The sequence below is a fragment of the Tamandua tetradactyla genome, chromosome 18 (genome assembly GCF_023851605.1).
Source record: "Tamandua tetradactyla isolate mTamTet1 chromosome 18, mTamTet1.pri, whole genome shotgun sequence".
NCBI classification, from domain to species: domain Eukaryota; kingdom Metazoa; phylum Chordata; class Mammalia; order Pilosa; family Myrmecophagidae; genus Tamandua; species Tamandua tetradactyla.
Genome location: NC_135344.1, coordinates 62,888,496 through 62,910,409, shown reverse-complemented (window position 1 = coordinate 62,910,409; position 21,914 = coordinate 62,888,496). Strand labels below are relative to the sequence as shown.

The 21,914-nt window shown below is 36.2% G+C and overlaps 1 protein-coding gene across 2 annotated transcripts in view; it reads right to left on the bottom strand.

Annotated features, from left to right (window-relative positions):
• The window catches only part of ROCK1 (Rho associated coiled-coil containing protein kinase 1), a 188,905-nt gene that overhangs the window by 122,399 nt on the left and 44,592 nt on the right, over positions 1-21,914 (bottom strand). For both annotated transcript variants that reach the window (XM_077135842.1, XM_077135841.1), the window contains exon 2: positions 4,982-5,063. In XM_077135842.1, coding sequence (XP_076991957.1) covers positions 4,982-5,063 — 82 coding nt within the window. The remainder of the gene's footprint in view (positions 1-4,981; positions 5,064-21,914) is intronic.

Here is a 21,914-nt window from a genome sequence, read left to right as displayed (position 1 = left end):
ATAATTTCATCTAGCACCTTATGGTTTTACATTTATATATGTTGTAAGGTGAAGAGTGATTTCATTTTCTCCTCATAGGGATATTCAATTGTTCCTCACATGGATGATCAATTGTTTCAATAAAATTTATTTAATAATTTACCTTTTCCCCAATGACCTAAGGCCCTATTAAGCTTACACTGAATTTTTGTATATTAAAAAAGTATGTTTCCAGTTTCTCTATGATGATCTACTGGCCTTATATTCTTCAGCAAAGTAGTATTTCTCTTATAATCCAGCATCTGAAGTGAAACTAATTCCAAAATATTATGAATATAACCATGTCAAGCACCCACCATGTCAAGCACCCCAAATGGAGATACATTCACCATTCAAGTGCAGACTCTCAACTACGCAAGCCATTTATACTTTTATACACTTAAAAGCAAAAATTCAACCCTATCTAAAAAATTTCAATGCTCTGAAAATGGAATTTACACTGATCACAACTTAACTGTAATTAGATAAAACTGTAATTAGATAAAACAGTATTCATGTTCAATATCATAAGAACTCTTATGAATAGCCATAAACATTAAAATGAGAGCTTTTCTATGGATCATAAAATCTTGATGTTTTATCCCAATTATTATAATACCTTAATTTTAAAATGAGGAAAAGTATTGAGCAATATGTACCTTTTGTGGAGGTAAGGCAAACATAGCTAAGTTGTCTTTACTCCCTTGTACACATAACAAATTCACCGACAGTATCAGCAGGATATGCTGAACTGAGAATAATTTTTCTTTATATCACTTTTTTAAAGTAACAAAAGACACCATATATTGATTTTTAATCACCAATCAACAAAAACTAACATTTGACTATCAGAATAATCATTTAAATAAACAGGAAGGTACCCTGATTTGACAAAATTTTCAAGTATGGAAAAGATAACTTTTAAAATTAGAAACATGCCAGAGTAATGCCATAACACTTCAAGATGGGGGGAAATTATCTCTAATTAAATGTGTTAATTCATGAAATCTCTTTGTTAGAAGGAATCTGTTTTAAGGAAAAATGATATTTTTTGATTGATTACCAAGTACAAGTAGTTACAAGTATGTTTGATACAGTACTGTTATAATGATAACATAATGGAAACTTATAAAAGAACCTATTTTCTACATTTCAAGTTGAAATTACTTTGTTTTGGTCATGTATGGATTGCTTATTGATTTCTTTATATGTTTCTTTTCTATTTCATGACTTGTGTAGGTGGCCACATTTAAAAAAAAATCACTATCCTGTACTCTATGATCAAATATATCAAGGCTAGTGGTTACTTCTGGACAGGGAAGGAGAGGAGATAGGGTCTAAGATTTTACTGTAATCTAATATCATCTTTATTTTAAACAAAAGATCAAAAGCAAAGAGGGCAAAATGTTAACTATTACTTTAATCTTTTTAGAAGTACACAGATATTCGTTGTATTACTTTCAAGATATCTGAAATACGTGATAAATAATAAAAGAAACAATGATCAAGTCCAAATTTTACCAAAAAAGGGATCATTTTGATTCACTTTCTGATACATTTAACAAATATTTAATGAGTACCTCCTAATATGCGGTCAGGTTTGGAAGTAGAAATACAAGTGTTCCTACTCTCATTGCAATTAAAATTTTGATAAAGATAGAAGGGGAAAAGGAGTGGACGCCAATCAAATAATCAATCACGCAAATAAATATAAATTCTAACTGTGGTGAGTGCTAATTTAAAAAGGCAGAAGATGCCATGAACGTATACACCAAAGTTACGTAACCTACTCCAAGGGCTTAGGAAAGGAAAATGAAGGTTTATTTGAAAGGAAAATGAATTTTCCTATTTTCATTTTATTCCTAATTTATTTGAAATTAGAAAGATGACAACATTATGTTGGGTGAGGTTGGAAGGAATTCTAGGAAGAAGAAGACAAGATCTAAAAAACCTTGTGGAGAAGGGATCAAGGGATCAACATTTCCAGGAAATAAATGGGAATCAATGTGGATAAATATAAGAAAATATTGCGGTTCTGACTGAGATTACACAAACCCAATAGGTCAATTTGCGGACTCAACATTTTTAATATTGAATTGTCCAGTTCAGAAACACAGAATATTGTTCTTAATGTAAATGGTGCTGTTTTTGTTAAATTTTCAATTTCCAATTGTTTACAGAAATACAATGCTTTCAGTATATTAATCTTCTAATTGCAAACTTGTTGAACTTAATAGGTCTTTATTAATAAGAAAAGAATTTTTTGTAGAATTTCAAGGATTATCAACACAAGCATATCGTCTGTATTAAAATAGACAGTTTTAATTTTTCCTTTCTAATCTAAATGACTTATCCTCATTTTGTTTTATTGTACTGTCTAGAAGAGCCAGGAAAATGTTGAACAAAAGTGGAGAGTGCAGCAGCCTTACCTTTTCTTGATCTTAGGGAGAAAGCATTTAGTCTTACAGAATTAAATATGATCTGACCTATACGTTTTTCACAGAAGCCCTATATTAAAGATATTTCTATTTTTAATTTGTGGAGAAAAATGTTTTAATCACAAATGGATTAAAGTTTACCAAATGAATTTTTTTTGCACCTACTGAGATGACAGAATGAATATTTTTTTTTCATTCTGTTAATATGGTAAATTGCAATAACTGATTTTTGAATGTAACTTTGCAATTCTGGTATAAATTCTACTTGGTCAGAATTCTTACCTGCTGCTAAATTTGATTTGCTGATATTTTTTTATATTATTCTCTGTAATTTTCTCCAATTTAAAAATTAAAATAAACTATAAAGTTCTATCAATTAAAACACTTTATATTATTTATTCCTACTGTAGCTACTGATGTTTCTGTTTATAAAATCCAAAATATGGGGCTACAAGAGTAGTTTAGTGGTAGAATTCTCACCTACAATGTGGGAGACCGGGGTTCAATTTCTGCCCTGTGCAATTCCCCCATCCCCCCAAAAAGTTCAACAAATGGTGCTGTTATAATGGGACAGCCGCTTGGAAAAAGAATGAAATGTGACCCCTACCACAGAGCATACCAAAAAAAGTATTTAAAAAATGTGATATACAGGCACTTAATATTATGAAAGTATCAATGTTGCATGGCATAAAGAAAAGTATATTAAGGGGCGGGCCACGGTGGCTCAGTAGGCAAGAATGCTCGCCTGCCATGCCAAAGGACCCGGGTTCGATTCCTAGTGCCTGCCCATGTGAAAAAAAAAAAAAAAAGAATAGTGGATTAAGAAAGCATTCTACCTTTCTTTACAAAGTTACCCTCACCTTTGTATTAATGAGCAATTATTCTTCGCCTCTCATCAAAAGAGAAATGGCCAAATTTCTCCACCTATTTAGTTCTTTCACTATATTATCAACTAGAAAGCTAAGAAAACTGAAACATTAACGAAATTTTTCTGCTGTTTCAGTTATCAGTACTATGTGAGAAATTTTTGAAAACTTCTATACTTTAAAAGTTCCTAATTCAGAATCTGCCACCACATTCTAAAATAAAATTAAGACTGAATAAATTTTTTAAAGTGAAAAAATATATATAAAATTTGTAAGTAAATTCTGAGGCAAGATGTCAAAGTACAGAAATTATAAAATAAATTACAACAAACTAAAAAGATATGACTACTTAGAAAAATAAAAGTTCTCTATTAAAACACACATAACAGAGAGAAGGTTGGATTTGACAAATGAGTATGATTGCCAAATCATTATATTTCTTTTAGTTTCCAGTATCTTAGGGCAGCTAAAAGTAAAAACCTAAAATTGTGGAACTGTAGCCCATTCCAACTCTGAAATCTGTTCTACAACTAATTGTTGCAATGTACTTTGAAATTTATTGCTTTTTTGTATATATGTCATTTTCCACAAAAAAAAAAAAGTCTATTGTGATGATTTAAGAAAAAAAAAAAGAACACCTAGGGCTTTTATCTGAGATTCTACAGAGGTTCCATGCACTATGATTATGATTACTTTCCAGAAAACTACAAGCTTCAGATCAGTTCTTAGGTCAGTTAAGTCCTGAAATTCAGGGGTCAGCATCTCCAGAACATCAACTAGTTCTATCCTCCATCTCATATTATTGACAGCCCTCTACAACATAAAAAAGTTTGAATGGGCACAGCCCATATAACCTAAAAACTGGGAGAAAGATCAAAGGAAAAGGTGGAATTATATAGAGAAGTAAGAGTTTAACAAATGAGTATGATTGCTGAATCATTATATTAATATTTCTTTTAGTCTCCAGTGCTGTGGAACAGCTAAAGGTAAAAACCTAAAATTGTGGAATTGTAACCCATACCTAACTCTGAAATCTGTTCCACAACTAATTGTTGTGGTGTACTTTGAAATTTATTGCCTTTTTGTACATATTATTTTTCACAGTAAAAAAAAAAAAACAACAAAATATGTAAACAAAATTGAAAGATTATATCACTATCACCAAATCAAATGTATCAATATGTATGGTTTAGGAAAACGAATTTAAAAATGCTGTAAGGGGAAGGGATTTTATTATCTAAATTTTATTATCAATTCTTTAAGATTAAAAATTTTTAAATATTCAATACATCGTTTAATAAAAAATATCTAATATCAAAATCTGAAAAAAGAGCTTGCAGAAAAGAACATCTGCAAAATTTAAATATAAACTAGCTTGCATGGAAAAAGAAAATCTCAAATCTCAGTGGTAGGATGGCTTTTCACAGATACTCTATTCTTGTTTCCATCCTTTTCTATGCAAAATATTTTACAAATTCCTCCAACAGCCACCCAAACTGGCCAGTAAGGTCTCTTTCACATTTCTTACTAATTTTACATAGGAGTTGTTGATGAAATAACCAAAACATACACAGAGGGAGAGAAGGAAGGCTTGGATTACCCACATCAAAATTTAGCTTTATGTAAGTCTGGTATTAACCTCTACAAAAAATTACTTACATCTGCTTAAAAAGTTGTCAATATTTTTGTTTTTTCTTAAGGCAGGAAAATCCAAATCATATACCAAAGCATCCAATCCATCCTAAACAAATAAACAAACAAACAGTTAGTTTTTTGGATCACACTACTGATATTTTCCTTTTTAAGAGTAAAGACCAAAACATATGCTTTAACATTTACTTTCACCTCTCTAACACACCTCACATCCATTTAACACTCTGTCATGTTATATGAGCACCAAAAGAAGAGAAAAAATTATCTTATTTCATATATAAATTTGTGCCATCTAACTCTGCCAGGCAGGAGGGAGGGGGAAGCAGAATCACTACATTTTAGATACACATTATTTCAACTAATGCCCTTTTCCTCTCATGGTGTGAAACGTTATTTCTCATTTCTCCTCACTACTACATTTATCTTCATTTCATAGACATTCATCAAAAAGAAATGACCTGTGAGGCATGCAACTAGGTGAATGAACCTTTAGGGCAGTATGCTGAATGAAATAAGCCAGAAAAGAAAAGTATATTCCATGACTCACTCATATGGACTAACTATAATATACAAACTTGGACAATGGCATTGAGAGCATAGATAATCAGGTTAAGGCCTATTGTAAAGGTTCCTAGATTGTAAACTCTTATAGTAGTCACATCTATTCCAGAGTTGTAACTATTATTTCTAAATTCTGAGATGCTGAGCTTTTTGTGTATAACCAGTTCATTTCATGGAATATCAGATCTTTGTGTGACACCTGAGACTCAGAGTTAGAGCTCTGAAGCTATGAAAGTCAGCATAACCCTATAGAGCATTATTCTATGTTCAAAAAGTTGAAAAAGTGATATGTACGAACCTGATCTGTTTAGACTAAAGTAAATCAGAACACAGGATAAAGGATGACATGGTCTAAATTTTCAAACTTCAACATTTCTATGAGTCCAAAGGAAGAGATGTTTATTAGGTATAAAATTTACATTTCTGGTGGCACACTATCTAATTTAACTTGTATGGTCAGTTTATTCACACAGCATAACTACATGGAATCTTGAGTAGGGGGTAAGGGCTTGTTAATTTAAACAGATTAGTGTGCAATTTCTCTGCCCAAATTACTCCACTATATCCAGGAGTAATTTGGGTAGAGAATAATAAAGCATTTGCAAAGTCCCCTTGAGAGATGGGAAGGAGGAACTTATACTTCCCCACTTGGGGAATTCCCGATATTCACGTAAGCATTGAGGACAACCAATTTAACAGACTGAGCCCTTGATCTTGTGGCTCACCCCTATGAAACTTATTTCTACAAAGGAAGAAGATAAACCTACTTATAATTATGCCTAAGAATCACCCCTAGAGACCTCTTTTGTTGTTCAGAAGTGGCCTCTCTCTCTAAGCCAATTCTGCAGGTGAACTCACTGCCCTCCCCACTACGTGAGACATGACTCTCAGGGGTATAAATCTCCCTGGGAACTGGGACATGACTCCTAGGGATGAGCCAGAACCCAGCATTATAGGACTCAGAAAGTCTTCCTGACCAAAAACAGCAAGAGAGAAACGAGACAAAATAAAGTTTCAGTGGCTTAGAGAATTTGAATAGAGTTGGGAGGTGTCCAAACCATCAATTTGGACAAGTGATGATGCCCAGTTGTCTGGTCAGGCAAGCACTGGCTTGACTGTTGCTGCAAGGATATTTCATGGCTGGTTGATAAACCAGAAGGCTAGTATATTAAATCATCAGTCAGCTGATTGCATCTGTGGCTGAGTACATCTGCGATTAACTAAGGTGTGTCTCCCACCAACAAGATGATACAAGCTGAAGATTTTCAAGGAAAAAGAGAGACCTTTTCACTGCTTCTTCAGCCAGTGAACCTCTCCTGTGGAATTTGTCCAGACCGTTCACTGGAGCTGCCAGCTTCACAGGTTGCCCTGGAGATTCTGACTCTTCCATTCCCATGGATTCATGAGACATTTTATAAATCATACCTCCTGTTGGTTCTATTTCTCTAGAGAACCCTGACTAATACAGGAAGTTATTCTGGAGGTTATTCCTATGCATTATATGAATATCTCTTTTTAGTTTTTAGTGTGCTAGAAGAGCCACGAGGAAAATACCTGAAACTGTTGAACTGTATTTCAGCAGCCGTGATTCTTGAAGACAACTGTATAACTAAAAAGCTTTTACAAGGTATCTACTCAAAGGACTTAAGGGCAAAGATACAAACAGACATTTGCACACCAATGTTTATAGCAGCGTTATTTACAATTGCAAAGAGATGGAAACAGCCAAAATGTCCATCAACAGAAGAATGGCTAAATAAACTGTGGTATATACGTACTATGGAATATTATGCAGCTTTAAGACAAGATAAACTTATGAGGCATGTAATAACATGGATGGACCTAGAGAATATTATGCTGAGTGAGTCCAGCCAAAAACTAAAGCACAAATACTGTATGGTCCCACTGATGTGAACGGACATTCGAGAATAAACTTGAAATATGTCATTTTAACAGAGTCCAGCAGGAGTTAGAAACAGGGTAAGATAATGGGTAATTGGAGCGGAAGGGATACAGACTGTGCAACAGGACTAGATACAAAAACTCAAAAATGGACAGCACAATAATACCTAATTGTAAAGTAATCATGTTAAAACACTGAATGAAGCTGCATCTGAGCTATAGGGTTTTTTTGTTGTTGTTTTTTACTATCATTACTACTTTTATTTCTTTTCTCTATATTAACATTTTATATCTTTTTCTGTTGTGTTGCTAGTTCCTCTAAACCGATGCAAATGTACTAAGAAACGATGATCATGCATCTATGTGATGATGTTAAGAATTACTGAGTGCATATGTAAAAAAAAAAAAAAAAAAAAAAAGCTTTTACAATGTGACCATGTGATTGTGAAAACCTTGTGGCTGACACTCCCTTTATCCAGTGTATGGACAGATGGGTAAAAAAATAAATAAATAATAGAATGGTATAGGGGTAAAAAAAAAAAATTGAATAGATTACAATACTAGTGGTCAATCAGAGGGAGGGGTAAGGGGGTAAGAGACACATGGGGTTTTTCTTTTTTCTTTTTATTTCTTTTTCTGGAGCGATGTAAGTGTCCTAAAAATGATCATGGTGATGAATACACAACTGTGATGATATTGTGAGCCATAGACTGCATACTCTGGATGAACTGCATGGTGCGTGAAGCTATCTCACTAAAAATATTATTTAAAAATTAAAAATTACAAAAAAATGGATGCCATCTTCTAGACTATCAACTATATCATAAACTAAGTACCAAAATTTGTAGGTTATAGTTATATATATTTTATTAATAGAAGTAAATGTTTTTCCAATTATATAAAAATTAGAAATTGCATACGAACAAAAAAGAAAAATCACCCATAACCACATCACCAAAACGATAACCATTGTAAAATTTACTGAATTTCCAAATATTTCCTTTTAGCATTTTTTCTTTATATATATGCTTGTGCATACATATATACATGTAAAACATGGATCAAACTATACACATCATTTGATAAACTTTTTATTACTTATTTAGCATAAACATCTCTTATAGGAATAAACATTTACCCACATTGTTCATTTTAATAGTTGCATTAAATAGTACTTAATTGTAGTTATAACTGTACCTAAATATATTTAATCAACATTATGATTAGACACTTAGGTCATGTACAAATTTTTCAATATAGTAAACAGTTCTGCAATAAACAACCTAAACCAAATGTTTAAGAAATGACCTATATTTGTCAATACAAATATTTTACAAGGTAGCAGAGGTAAAGAGAAGTTAATAAAATTTGAAATTGACTATAAAATAAATTCTGTAAATCACAAAATAAAAGTTATACCCATTTGTAATTATACAAAACTGAACAGGTTTTCATAATGGTTCACTTTCTCTTTCAAGCCCTTTCTAGCACAAGTATAGTGAAGAAAAAAACTTTACTTTTAAATGGATATTTAAAATAATCTAGGCAGGAACTGGGTAATGTGAAAGTATTCCTATCAATCGGTGTTGAAATAGGACAGACTATATTCCGTCATGTGTCAGCAGCAGAAGGAACATTCAGGTAAGCCCGAGTAATTTTCATTTTATTTACCTGAAGAAATTTAATTTGCTTCTGCACATCCCAGGAATAAAAACAGAAGAGGCAAACAAAGACATCTCCTGCAGGCCCTGTGCGGTCATGTGCATAAAAGGCTGAAGGAAAAATTAAAGCTAGAGAACATACAGACTTCAGACTTTATGTTAAGCCATGGGGGTGAATCACTTCAGCTTTTAGTATATGTAAAATACTCTCCTAGGACACCAAAATGCAGGCTCAAATTTTATTGGAAGAGGTAGAAAATGACCATGGAGAAGACTGCTAAAAATGCCAATGTTGTTGACTATTTGAAGAAAGCAGCACACCCTATAATGGTTTTTAAAAATTCAGAAGTTTGTGCAAATGTGAAGAAAAAGCTACTCCACTAAAGTAAGCTCATCTATCCTTGAGATAAATGTCATGGAGTCTTAGAAAGCATTTGAACATTTCTGTTAATTCTCTTTTTTTCCCATAACCTGACAGCTCCTATATACTACCCTATTATTAATACCTTGGAATAATGTGGTATATTTGTTACAACTGATGAAAGAACATTTTTATAATTGTATTATCAACTATTATTCATAGTTTACATTAGGGTTCACTATTTATGCTAGATAGTACTATGGTTGGGGTTTTTTGTCCTTAGTTTTTATTCTAGTATCATATATACAACCTAAAATTTTTCCTTTTAACTACATTCAAATATGTAATTCAGGGCTATTAAATACATTCCCAGTGTTGTGCTACCATATTACTGCTGGTTTGAAACTGTCATGCACTCCAAAAAAGCCATGTTCTTTAATTCTCATTCAATATTGTTGGGTGGGGTCTTTTTTTATTGTTTCCTTGGAAATGTGACCCTCCCAACTGTGGGTAGTACCTTTTGATTAGGTGGTTTCCATGGAGATGTGCCTCCACCCATTCAAGGTGGGTTTGCTTACTGGAGCCCTTTAAGAGGGAACCATTTTGGAAAAAGCTTTAGAGCCAACAGAGCCCACACAGCCAGAAACCTTTGGAGATGAAGAATGAAAACGTACCCAAGGGAGTTTCACAAAGCAAGAGCTGGGAGAGAAAGCCAGCAGACATCCCTATGTACCTGGTATACTGCATCTGGTATACTGCATTTCGGCAGCTTTTACAAACTAAAACAATCACCGAAACTTTTCCATTACTCCAAACAGAAACCTTATACAATTTAAGTATTAATTTCCTTCCCATACCACCCCAAACCTGGCCCCTGGTAACCTATATTCTATATTCCAACTATACGAATTTGCTTATCCATTTTACATCATATAAGAAATACCATAACTTTTCAGAGAAAAGAGATGGGAAACTTCACTTAAGAACTTGATTTTCAAGAAGAACAACTGATCCTTGTTCTATTCTACACTGAAAGACCAAACTAATAAATATCTGAATTTACCATTTTCTAGGAACAGGTAAATTAGATATGAATTTTTTTTTTAAATTACTTTACTAGATTTTAAGCTCTTCGAGGCAGAAACTACAGCTAACATCTTGTTATCTCCCACAGTGCCTTACAAAATGACCTGAACAAGGAAGCATAAAATATACATTGAACCAATTATTTCCACTCTTAACAGCAAAGATATTATCACATCAAACAAGAAATAATATTTTTCTTAGAGACTACATTTCAGTGCATATCATTCCAGCCAAAACATTAGACAGATTATAGGGTAGTGCAAGTACTGGAAAAAATATAAGTAAAAGTTTAGACACAATTTTGATACCTCAAAATTGTCTAGGAGATGCAAACATTTGTGTAATGCAAAAATTTCAACGTATCACTATATTCTATAATAACTAATATTTCAAAGCACTGAGTAACCTACTTCCAAAAATACCTTCCAGTTTTAAAAGGTTCAAAATATCTAAATTTAAAATAGCTTAATTTTTTTCTAACATTATATAAAACATTAAGAAGTGGGAGAAATGTACCTTAATTTTATTTACCTATTCTATTTGCTGAAAATATGGAAAGCAACCACCTCTTATCTTACTGCAAATTAAAGTTAAAAGCTTCAAAATATCTAAATTTTTAATAGTTTAATTTTTTTCTAACATCATATAAAACATTAAAAAGTGGGAGAAATGTACCTTAATTTTATTTACCTATTCTATTTGCTGAAAATATGGAAAACAACCATCTCTTATCTTACTGCAAATCAAAGTTTTAAAAAAATTCACTAAATATCAGATAAAAAAGAACCTCAAAAATCACCTTGTTTAACCACCTTATTTTATAGGCCAGGTAAATAATGATCAGGAAGGTTAACTAACTTATGCCACACAGCTAGCTAATGGCTGTGTCACAATAACAACACAGTTGATTCTCATATATGTTCTACACAGTTGCCATGAACACTGAATTAGAAATACTAAACCAATATGCTGAGGAAAACTACAGGATTAAGTTCTTTAGAGTCTCTGGTCACAATATGTTAATCATCTGTTCAACATTTAACCTTGTTTTATGTATGTATCTGCTTTAAGACACCTTATTTAACATATATTATGAATCCACTAATCAAACTCATGGACAATAGCACTGTAACTCATGCCTGAACAAAGCTTATCTAACACATGCATTTTCTCCATAAGGGACATCACAGGCTTCTTATCTTAGGAACATAAAACAACACTTCAGGACTACGCTTAGGGGTCATTTTAAATATCGAAATCACTAATAAAAAGCACAAATATACAAAAAAATGCAATACTAAATATACTATGACAAGCTCTTATTTAAAGAATGAAAGCTGAAACAAGAAGGCAGAGCACTGCCTTGTCTGCACTCAAGTAGGAATATACAAATTGGGCAACTCAAATTTTTCACCACTCTGCACATGTCTGCAAATGACTGCAAGAGGACCAGAAGTATTGACTTTAGGGTTACAAATGAAGTTTAGCAAGTAGGAGAATTTGCAAATACAGAATCCATGAATAACAATAACAGTGTGTACTAATTCCTAGTCCAGTAGTTGTTTTTTTAAATGATCATGTTATATTTATAACAATAACAACAACAACAACAAAAACCCTTAAACTCTTAAAAATGAAATGAGAAAAACATATATTTAAACCCAAGATTTACTGTTCAAAAACTAATGGACTGGGGGCCAAGATGGCGGCTTGGTAAGGTGCGCGCATTTTAGTTCGTCCTTCAGAGCAACTACTAAATAACCAGAAACAATAAAGAGCAGCTCCCGGAGCCACAACAGAGACCGGACACGCAGCGTGCCCCAGTCTGGACCAGCTGGACCGGCTTCAAGTCCCCGCGGTGGTGAGTTCGCCAAGCCACGCGCACTTCCCCAAGCCGTGGCGGCCGGCAGCCGGTGCCCCTCCCTCATGGGTGGTTTTCAGGACCGGCCGTAAGGCTCCGGAACAGCGAGTTCCCCAAGCCGTGGAGGCCAGCGACAGGCGCCCCTCCCCCACAGGCGGCTTCCCAGACCGGCTGCGAGTCTCGGAGCAGCGAGTTCCCCAACCGCGGCGGCCAGCGGCTGGCGCCCCTCTCCCACAGGCGGCTTCCCGGACCGGCTGCAAGTCTCCGGACCGGCTGTGAATCTCAGAGCAGAGAGTTCCCCAAGCCGCGGCGGCCAGTGGCCGGCGCCCCCCCCCCCCACAGGTGGCTTCCCGGACCAGCTGCGAGTCTCGGAGCAGCAAGTTCCCCAAACCGCGGTGGCCGGCGGCCGGCGCCCCTCCCCCACCGGCAACTTCCCAGAGGGAAAGGAGGGAGTCTCCAACAGTACCAGGGACTGAGTCTGACCGAACACCAATAGTGGCATTAATGAACAAATTCTGACTACTGAAAATAGGACCCCAGCTCAGGTGAAACTGATCGGGGCAGAAGCCGCCTATTGGGCTGGCTGGAAGGGAGGAAAGGGGATGAAACAGAGCCTTCTGCAGCTGTTTCTACGGAGGCTTGGTTGCCTCTGGACTCAGTGCCGGGATTACACAGGCTGCAACTGCCCCAAATGCAGAAACAGGCTGCTTTCAGGGCTGTTTCCCATCTGAACCTTCCCCACGGGAGGGGTGAAACGCAACTCAGGTGGAATCCCTCTCTCAAGGAATTCACATCCCAGGGCTTGGCAATTTGAAGCCATTAAAACCAGCCTACAACCTTTCCTCTGTCTCCACCACGCCCCCAGCAGGGAAAGCCTTCCAAAGTTAAAGGAGCCACAACATATTTTGCTGGTGGGACCCGCAGACAGACAAGTACCACATACTGGGCAGGATAAGAAAAACAGAGCCCAGAGACTTCACAGGAAAGTCTTTCAACCTGCTGGGTCTCACACTCAGGGAAAACTGAAGCAGGTGATTCCTTCACCCCGAAAGGAGGCCAGCTTAGTCCGGGAAAACCCGGCTGGAGTCTATAATACCTACGTAGACCCTCCTAAGGGTAGGGAGGGAAAAGGCACCTTACAAGCAGGACAAGAAACAAGAAAATAAGAACGGAAAATTTACCCTCTGCTAAACAAAACTTAAGCTAGAGGCCCAGAAAAAGCTGAACTGAAGGTCAATGAACAGATAGACAACAAACTCATCTAGCAAGAAAACCCTAGGTAAGATAAGTGAAAGCAATCTCCAGAATAAACTAATTAAGGTAATTAAATGTCCAGATGCCAGCAAAAAATAACAAACCACACCAGGAAAATTGAAGATATGGCCCAGTCAAAGGAACAAACCAATAGTTCAAATGAGATACAGGAGCTGAGACAACTAATGCTGAATATACAAACAGAAATGGAAAACCTCTTCAAAAACCAAATCAATAAATTGAGGGAGGACATGAAGAAGGCAAGGGATGAACAAAAAGAAGAAATGGAAAGTCTGAAAAAACAAATCACAGAACTTATGGGAATGAAAGATACAGTAGAAGAGATGAAAAAAACAATGGAAACCTACAATGATAGATTTCAAGAGACAGAGGTTAGGATTAGTGAACTGGAGGATGGAACATCTGAAATCCAAAAAGAAACAGAAACTATAGGGAAAAGAATGGAAAAATTTGAGCAGGGGCTCAGGGAATTGAATGATAATATGAAGCGCACAAATATACATGTTGTGGGTGTCCCAGAAGGAGAAGAGAAGGGAAAAGGAGGAGAAAAACTAATGGAAGAAATTATCACTGAAAATCTCCCAACTCTTATGAAAGACCTAAAATTACAGATCCAAGAAGTGCAGCGCACACCAAAGAGAATAGATACAAATAGGCGTTCTCCAAGACACTTACTAGTTAGAATGTCAGAGGTCAAAGAGAAAGAGAGGATCTTGAAAGCAGCAAGAGAAAAACAATCCATCACATACAAGGGAAACCCAATAAGACTATTTGTAGATTTTTCAGCAGAAACCATGGAGGCAAGAAGACAGTGGGATGATATATTTAAACTACTAAAAGAGAAAAACTGCCAGCCAAGAATTTTATATCCAGCAAAATTGTCCTTCACAAATGAGGGAGAAATTAAAACATTTTCAGACAAAAAGTCACTGAGAGAATTTGTGACCCAGAGACCAGCTCTGCAAGAAATACTAAAGGGAGCACTAGAGTCAGATATGAAAAGACAGAAGAGAGAGGTGTGGAGAAGAGTGTAGAAAGAAGGAAAATCAGATATGATATATGTAATACAAAAGGCAAAATGGTAGAGGAAAGTATTACCCAAACAGTAATAACACTAAATGTTAATGGACTGAATTCCCCAATCAAAAGACACAGACTGGCAGAATGGATTAAAAAACAGGATCCTTCTATATGCTGTCTACAGGAAACACATCTTAGACCCAAAGATAAACATAGGTTGAAAGTGAAAGGTTGAGAAAAGATATTTCATGCAAATAACAACCAGAAAAGAGCAGGAGTAGCTATACTAATATCCAACAAAGTAGACTTCAAATGTAAAACAGTTAAAAGAGACAAAGAAGGGTACTATCTACTAATAAAAGGAACAATTCAACAAGAAGACATAACAATCATAAATATTTATGCACCAAACCAGAATGCCCCAAAATATGTGAGGAATACACTGCAAATACTGAAGGCACTTTGGCGGTTCCTCAAAAAGCTGAATATAGAATTGTCATATGACCCAGCAATACCATTGCTAGGTATCTACTCAAAGGACTTAAGGGCAAAAACACAAACGAACATTTGCACACCAATGTTTATAGCAGCATTATTTACAATTGCAAAGAGATGGAAACAGTCAAAATGTCCATCAACAGATGAGTGGCTAAACAAACTGTGGTATATACATACAATGGAATATTATGCAGCTCTAAGACAGAAAAAACTTATGAAGCATGTAATAACATGGATGGACCTAGAGAACATTATGCTGAGTGAGACTAGCCAAAAACTAAAGGACAAATACTGCATGGTCTCACAGATATGAACCGACATTAGTGAATAAACTTGGAATATGTCATTGGTAACAGAGACCATCAGGAGATAGAAATAGGGTAAGATAATGAGTAATTGGAGCTGAAGGGATACAGACTGTGCAACAGGACTGGATACAAAAACTCAGAAATGGACAGCACAATACTACCTAATTGTAATGTAATTATTAAAACATTGAATGAAGCTGCATGTGAGGTATAGTTTTTTTTCCCTCTCTGTTATCATTTTATTTCTTTTTCTGTTGTCTTTTTATTTCTTTTTCTAAATCGATGCAAATGTACTAAGAAATGATGAATATGCAAGTATGTGATGATATTAAGAATTACTGATTGTATATGTAGAATGGAATGATTTCTAAATGTTTTGTTAATTTTTTTAATTAATAATAAAAAAAAAGATTGGGAGAAGAATCAAAGGACAAGGAGGAGTTATAACAGAATAGTTAGGATTTAACAAATGAGTATGACTACCGAATCATTCTATTTATATTTCTTTTTGGTCTCCAGTGTCTTGGAGCAGCTAGAAGGAAAAACCTGAAATTAGGGAACTGTAACCCATACTAAACTTTGAAATCTGTTCTATAACTACTTGTTAATATGTAGTTTAAGAATTTATTGCTTTTCTGTATATATGTTATATCTCACAATAAAAAAATATTTAAAAATTAAAAAAAAAAACAAAACTAATGGACCTATGATAAGATACTCAACACCACTGGTCCTTAGGTTAATGTAATTCAAAACCACAATGATACCATTTCACACCTACTAGTATGGGAGGGAGGGAGGGGAGAGGGAGAAAGAAGGTAAGGAAAGAGAAGGAGAGAAAGAGCACGCATGCGTCCAAGAGCATATGAGAAAGGGAGAGAGAAGTGTTAGAGAGGCTGTGGAAAAATTAGAACTCTCAGGCACTGGTGGTAGGATGCAAAATGGTACAGCTATTGTAGAAAATAACTTTGCAGTTTCCACAAAAATTTAAAATTACCATATGACCTAGCAATTCCAAAGAATTTCAAAAATTGAAAAGGACTTAGATACTTGTATGCCAAAGTTCATAGCACCATTTATTTCACAGTAGCAAAAAGGTCTTAAACTCAAAGATGCCTCAGTAAAATAAAAATACTAAAATCATGCAATGTATCTTTTCAGACCACATGGAATGAAGTTAGAAATCAAGAACAGAAGGAGAAACGGAAAATTCAAATATGTGGAAATTAAACAACATACTTCTGAACAACTGATGGGACAATGAAAAAAATTACAAGGGAAATCAAGTAATGTCTCAAGCTGAAAGAAATGAAAACACAACAAATCGAAAGTCATAGCATGCAACAAAGGCAGTGCTGAAAGGGAAATTCACACCTCTAAATACTAACATTAAAAAAAAAAATCACAAATCAGAGATATAACCTCAAAACTGGAGGACTTAAAGAAGGAATAGAAAATTAAACCTAAGCAAGCAGAAGTAAGGAAATAACAAAGATTAGACCAGGGAAAAAAGAAATGGAGAACAAAAAAAAACAATACAGAGAATCAACAAAACTGAAAGTTCTTTTCGAAAACAATAAAATTAACAAAATTTTAACTAGAATGACAAAGAGAAAGAGGATATAAAAACTAAAATCAGAAATGAAAATACAGATTTTACTACTGACCTCACAGAAAGAAAAAGGACTGTGCCGGTTTGAAAGTGTTGTTTATCCCAGAAAAGACATATTCTTTAAAACTGATTCAATATTGCTGGGTGGGATCTTTTTTGATTAAGTTGATTCCACGGAGATGTGACCCAACCAACTGTGGGTGTAACCTTTTGATTAGGTGATTTCCATGGAGATGTGTCTCCACCCACTCAAGGTGGGTTACTTACTGGAGTCCTTTAGAGGAAACCATTTTGGAAAAAAGTTTCAGAGCTGACACTGAGAAATTTGGAGATGCAAAAAGAAAACGCAATCCTCCCACCCTCATCCCTGCCCTCACCCCCACGGGGAAATCATTTGAAATGAGAAGCTGGGAAAGAAAGCTATCACCATGCACCTTCCCAGCTGACAGAGAAACCCTGAATGTCATTATCCCTTTCTTGAGTCAAGGTATCTTTCCCTGGATGTCTTAGCTTGGACATTTTTATGGCCTTAGAACTGTAAACTTGTAACTTAATAAATTCCCTTTTTAAAAACCATCCATTTCAGTGTACTGCATTACTGCAGCATTTAGCAAACCAAAACAAGGACTCTGAGAGGATACCATAAACAACTGTACACCAAATGAATTAAATAACCTAGATAAAATGGACAAATTTCTAGAGACACAGAAACTTCCCCCATGAGTTAAGAAGAAATAAAAGAGTTCAACACACTAATAACTAGTAAAGACATAAAATTCATAATCAAAGCCTCCTAACAAAAATAACCCAGGACAACATAGCTTTCACAGGTAAACTTTACCAAACACTCCAAGAATTAACACCAATCCTACTCACACTCTTCCAAAGAAACTGAAAAGGAGGGAACACTCTCTAATTCATTCTATGAGACCAACATCACCCAATATCAAAGCTAGATAAAGATATGACATACACACATACACACACACACACACATACACAAACCCAGTAACCAATATCTTTTACAAATTTATATATAAATCCTCAATAGAATACTAACAAACTGAATCCAATATGAATATACCATGATTAAGTGGGATATATCCCAGCTATGCAAGAGTGGTTTAACATAAATCAATTCATATAATATACCACATTACCAGCATGAAGGAGGAAAAAATAAAACACTGATCATCTCAATTGACGCAGAAAAAAAAAATTGACAAAGGTTAGTACTTTTCTTGATAAAAACATCAGGAATAAAAGGAAACTTGCTCAACATGATAAAGGGCATCTGTGAAAACCCACTGCTAACCACGTATACAATGATGAAAGACAGCTTTTCTTTTAAGAACAAGAACAAGACAAGGTTGCCCACTTTCCCCACTTTTATTCCACACTATGCTGAAAGTTCTAGCCTGAGCAACTAGGGAAGAAAAAGAAATAAAAGGCATCCAAACTGAGAAGGAGCCAGTAAAACTTTCCTATTTGCAGATGACAAGATCTTATATACAGGACATAAGGAAAAATCCACAACAAAGCTATGACAGATAATAAATTAATTCAGCAAAGTGACAGGGTACAAGACTAACATGCAAAAATCACCAGTGTTTCAATACAGTACTAATGAACAATCTGAAGAAGAAATCAGGAAAAAAATTTCATTCACAAGAACAACTAGAATCAAATATCTAGGAATAAATTCAACCAAAGACTTGAATATGGAAAACTATAAAACATTGTTAAAAGAAATTTTTAAAACCTAAATAAATGGAAGGCAAGTCTATGACCATGGATTGGAAGACTATTAAGATGCCAATTCTACACAAAGCAATTTATACAATGCAATCCCAATGAAAATTTCAACAGCCAGACTGCTGAGAAGATGGCAGAAGAGGGAGATACAGGACTTGCTCCTCTTCCAAAAATACCTAGTAAACAAGCAGAAACTGACCAAAACAACTACTCTGGGGTTCCAGAGGTTAGGGGAGTAGTGTGCATCATCTAGGGAAGAGCCGGAATAATAGACAGGGAAGCAGTGGTGAGGAATCATGAGTTACTCAGTTGGGGCTCCTGGTACCCAACCCCCACCATCAAGGCAAGCAATTTAGGGATAATCCGATCCCTGCCTGGTGGGCTGCTATGTACTGGGAGTGCCATGAGGTCCTCCTCCCCCAAAATATACGGAGACACAGCCCAATGCTTAGCTGGCTGGTGGCTGGCAAGTTTGGACTGCTGGGTTCCACCACCTCCACCCAGCTCAGCTGGCCATCGCTGCATCATTGCTTCTACCTATGTCAAGGGTGGAGCCAATTTGATCCCTGCCTTCAAAGGGCTCCAAGAAACAGGTTGCTTAAGAGTGCAACCTGCTAGGAAGGCTAGGAAAGCCCAGCAAAAAAAAAAAAAAAAGCTATTTGGCATATTTCCTGACCTTCTCCCCAGGGCCCTCTGGAACTGGTCTGCTCTGCCTGCATAGATCCCTGGCCCTATTTTGGCTGGGAAATACTGACAAACCAATGTCAAAGAAGGGTCTTAACACAGACTCAATCAACAATGAAATCCTAGGTGAGAGAAACTGATCTTCAAAATAATCTTATCAAGATAATCACATGCCCAGATATCAACAAAAAATTATAAGCTATACCAAGAAACAGGAGGATATGGCCCAGTCAAAGGAACAAATAAAGTCAAAGGTGATATAAAATTTGGAACTAACCAAAGAGATTCAAGCAAATCTAAATCTATTCAAGGAGATGAGGGAAAATATAGCTCATGAGATAAAGGATATTAAGAAGACACAGGGTGTTCATAAAAATTTGAAAGCATGAAAAGAAAAATAACAGAACTTACAGGAATGAACGGTACAATACATGAGATCAAAAATACACTAGAGATAGGGGTGCACGGGTAGTTCAGTGATAGAACTCTCGCCTGCCATGGGAAACCTGGGTTCAATTCCTGGCCCATGCACTCCAATAATAATAATAATAATACACTACAGGCAAAACCAACTGATTTGAACAGGCAAAACAAAGGATCAGTGATTTAGAAGTCAGTCATGTGACATCTTTATCAACAGAAAAGAATGGAAAAATTTGAACAGGATTTCAGGGAATTTAATGACAACATGAAACTCACAAGGATACATGTCCTGGATGTCCCAGAAAGAGAAGAGAAGGGAAAAGGGGCAGAAAAAATATTCAGGGAAATAATCGCCAAAAATTTCCCAAATGTTATGAAAGATATAAATATACAAGTCCAAGAAGTACAATGTACACCAAACTGAACGTAGCCAAATAGGCCTGCTGCAAGATACATACTAATCAAGAATTAAATTGCCAAAGATAAAGAGAATTCTGAAGTAGCAAGAGAAGAGTGATCTATCACATACAAAGACACTTAATAAGACTAAGTGCCAATGTCTCATCAGAAACCATGGAGACAAGCAGACAGTGGGATGATATATTTAAGATAAGGAAACAGATAAACTGCCAGCCAAGAATTCTTTATCTGGAATTCCGGGCTAAGACGACGGCTTAGCAATGTGTGCGTTTTAGTTCGTCCTCCAGAACAACTAGTAAATAACCAGAAACAATACACAACAGCTCCTGGGGCCATGTCAGTGACCGGACACACAGCGTACCCCAGTCTGGACCAGCTGGACCGGGTGTGAGCCCCCCAGAACCGTGAGTTCCCCAAGCCATGGTGGTCAGCGCCCCTCCCCCATGGCTGCTTCCCACAGGGGAAAGGAAAGAGACTTTACCAGCAGCAGGGGCTGAGCCCAACCAAACACCAATTGTGGAATTAATTAACACAGTCTGACTACTAAAAATAGGTCCCCAGCTCAGGTGAACCTGGTCAAAGCAGAAGTCCCTCATTTTTGCCTTGGTGCCAAGGGGGCAGGGCTGATGGAAAAAGGAAAAAAAAAAAAAAAAGAAGGAAACAGAGGTTTTTGTGGCTGTGTTTCTACAAATGTTTGACTGCCTTTGGATACAGTGGCAGGGCTCCTCAGGCTGCAACTGCCCCAGGCATAGGCAGAAACAAATTCCTTTGAGGGCTTGTCTGGAAACTGTGCCTTCCCCAGGGGAGGGGTGAAGTTCAGCTGAGGTGGAATCTCTCTCTCAAGGAATTCAGACACCAGGGCTTGGTAATTTGAAGCCATTAAAACCAGCCTACAACCTCTCCTCTGTCTCCACCACAACCCCAGCCAAAGTTAAAGGTACCGCATCATCTTATGCTGGTGGGACCTACAAGCAGACAAGCACCACATACTGGGCAGGATAAGAAAAACAGAGTCCAGAGACTTCACAGGAAAGTCTGTCAACCTGCTGGGTCTCACCCTCAGGGAAAACCGATGCAGGTGACTCTTTCCTCCTGATAGGAGGCTAGTTTGGTCTGGGAAAATCCAGCTGGGTTCTATAATACCTACATAGACCCTCCTCAGGGTAGGGGGAAAGGGCACCATACAAGCAGGGCAAGAAACAAGAAAAGAACTGAAAAATTCTCCTATGTTAAACAAAACCTAAGCTAGAGGTCCAGAAAAAGCTGGACTAAATGTCAAAGAACAAATAGACAACAAATTCATCCAGCAAGAAAACCCTAGGTAAAAGAAGTGAAAGCAATCTCCAGAATAAACTAATTAAGGTAATTAAATGCCTAGATGCCAGCAAAAAATAACAAATCACACTAGGAAAATTGAAGATACGGCCCAGTCAAAAGAACAAACCAACAATTCAAATGAAATACAGGAGCTGAAACATTTAATTCAGAATATACGAACAGACATGGAAAACC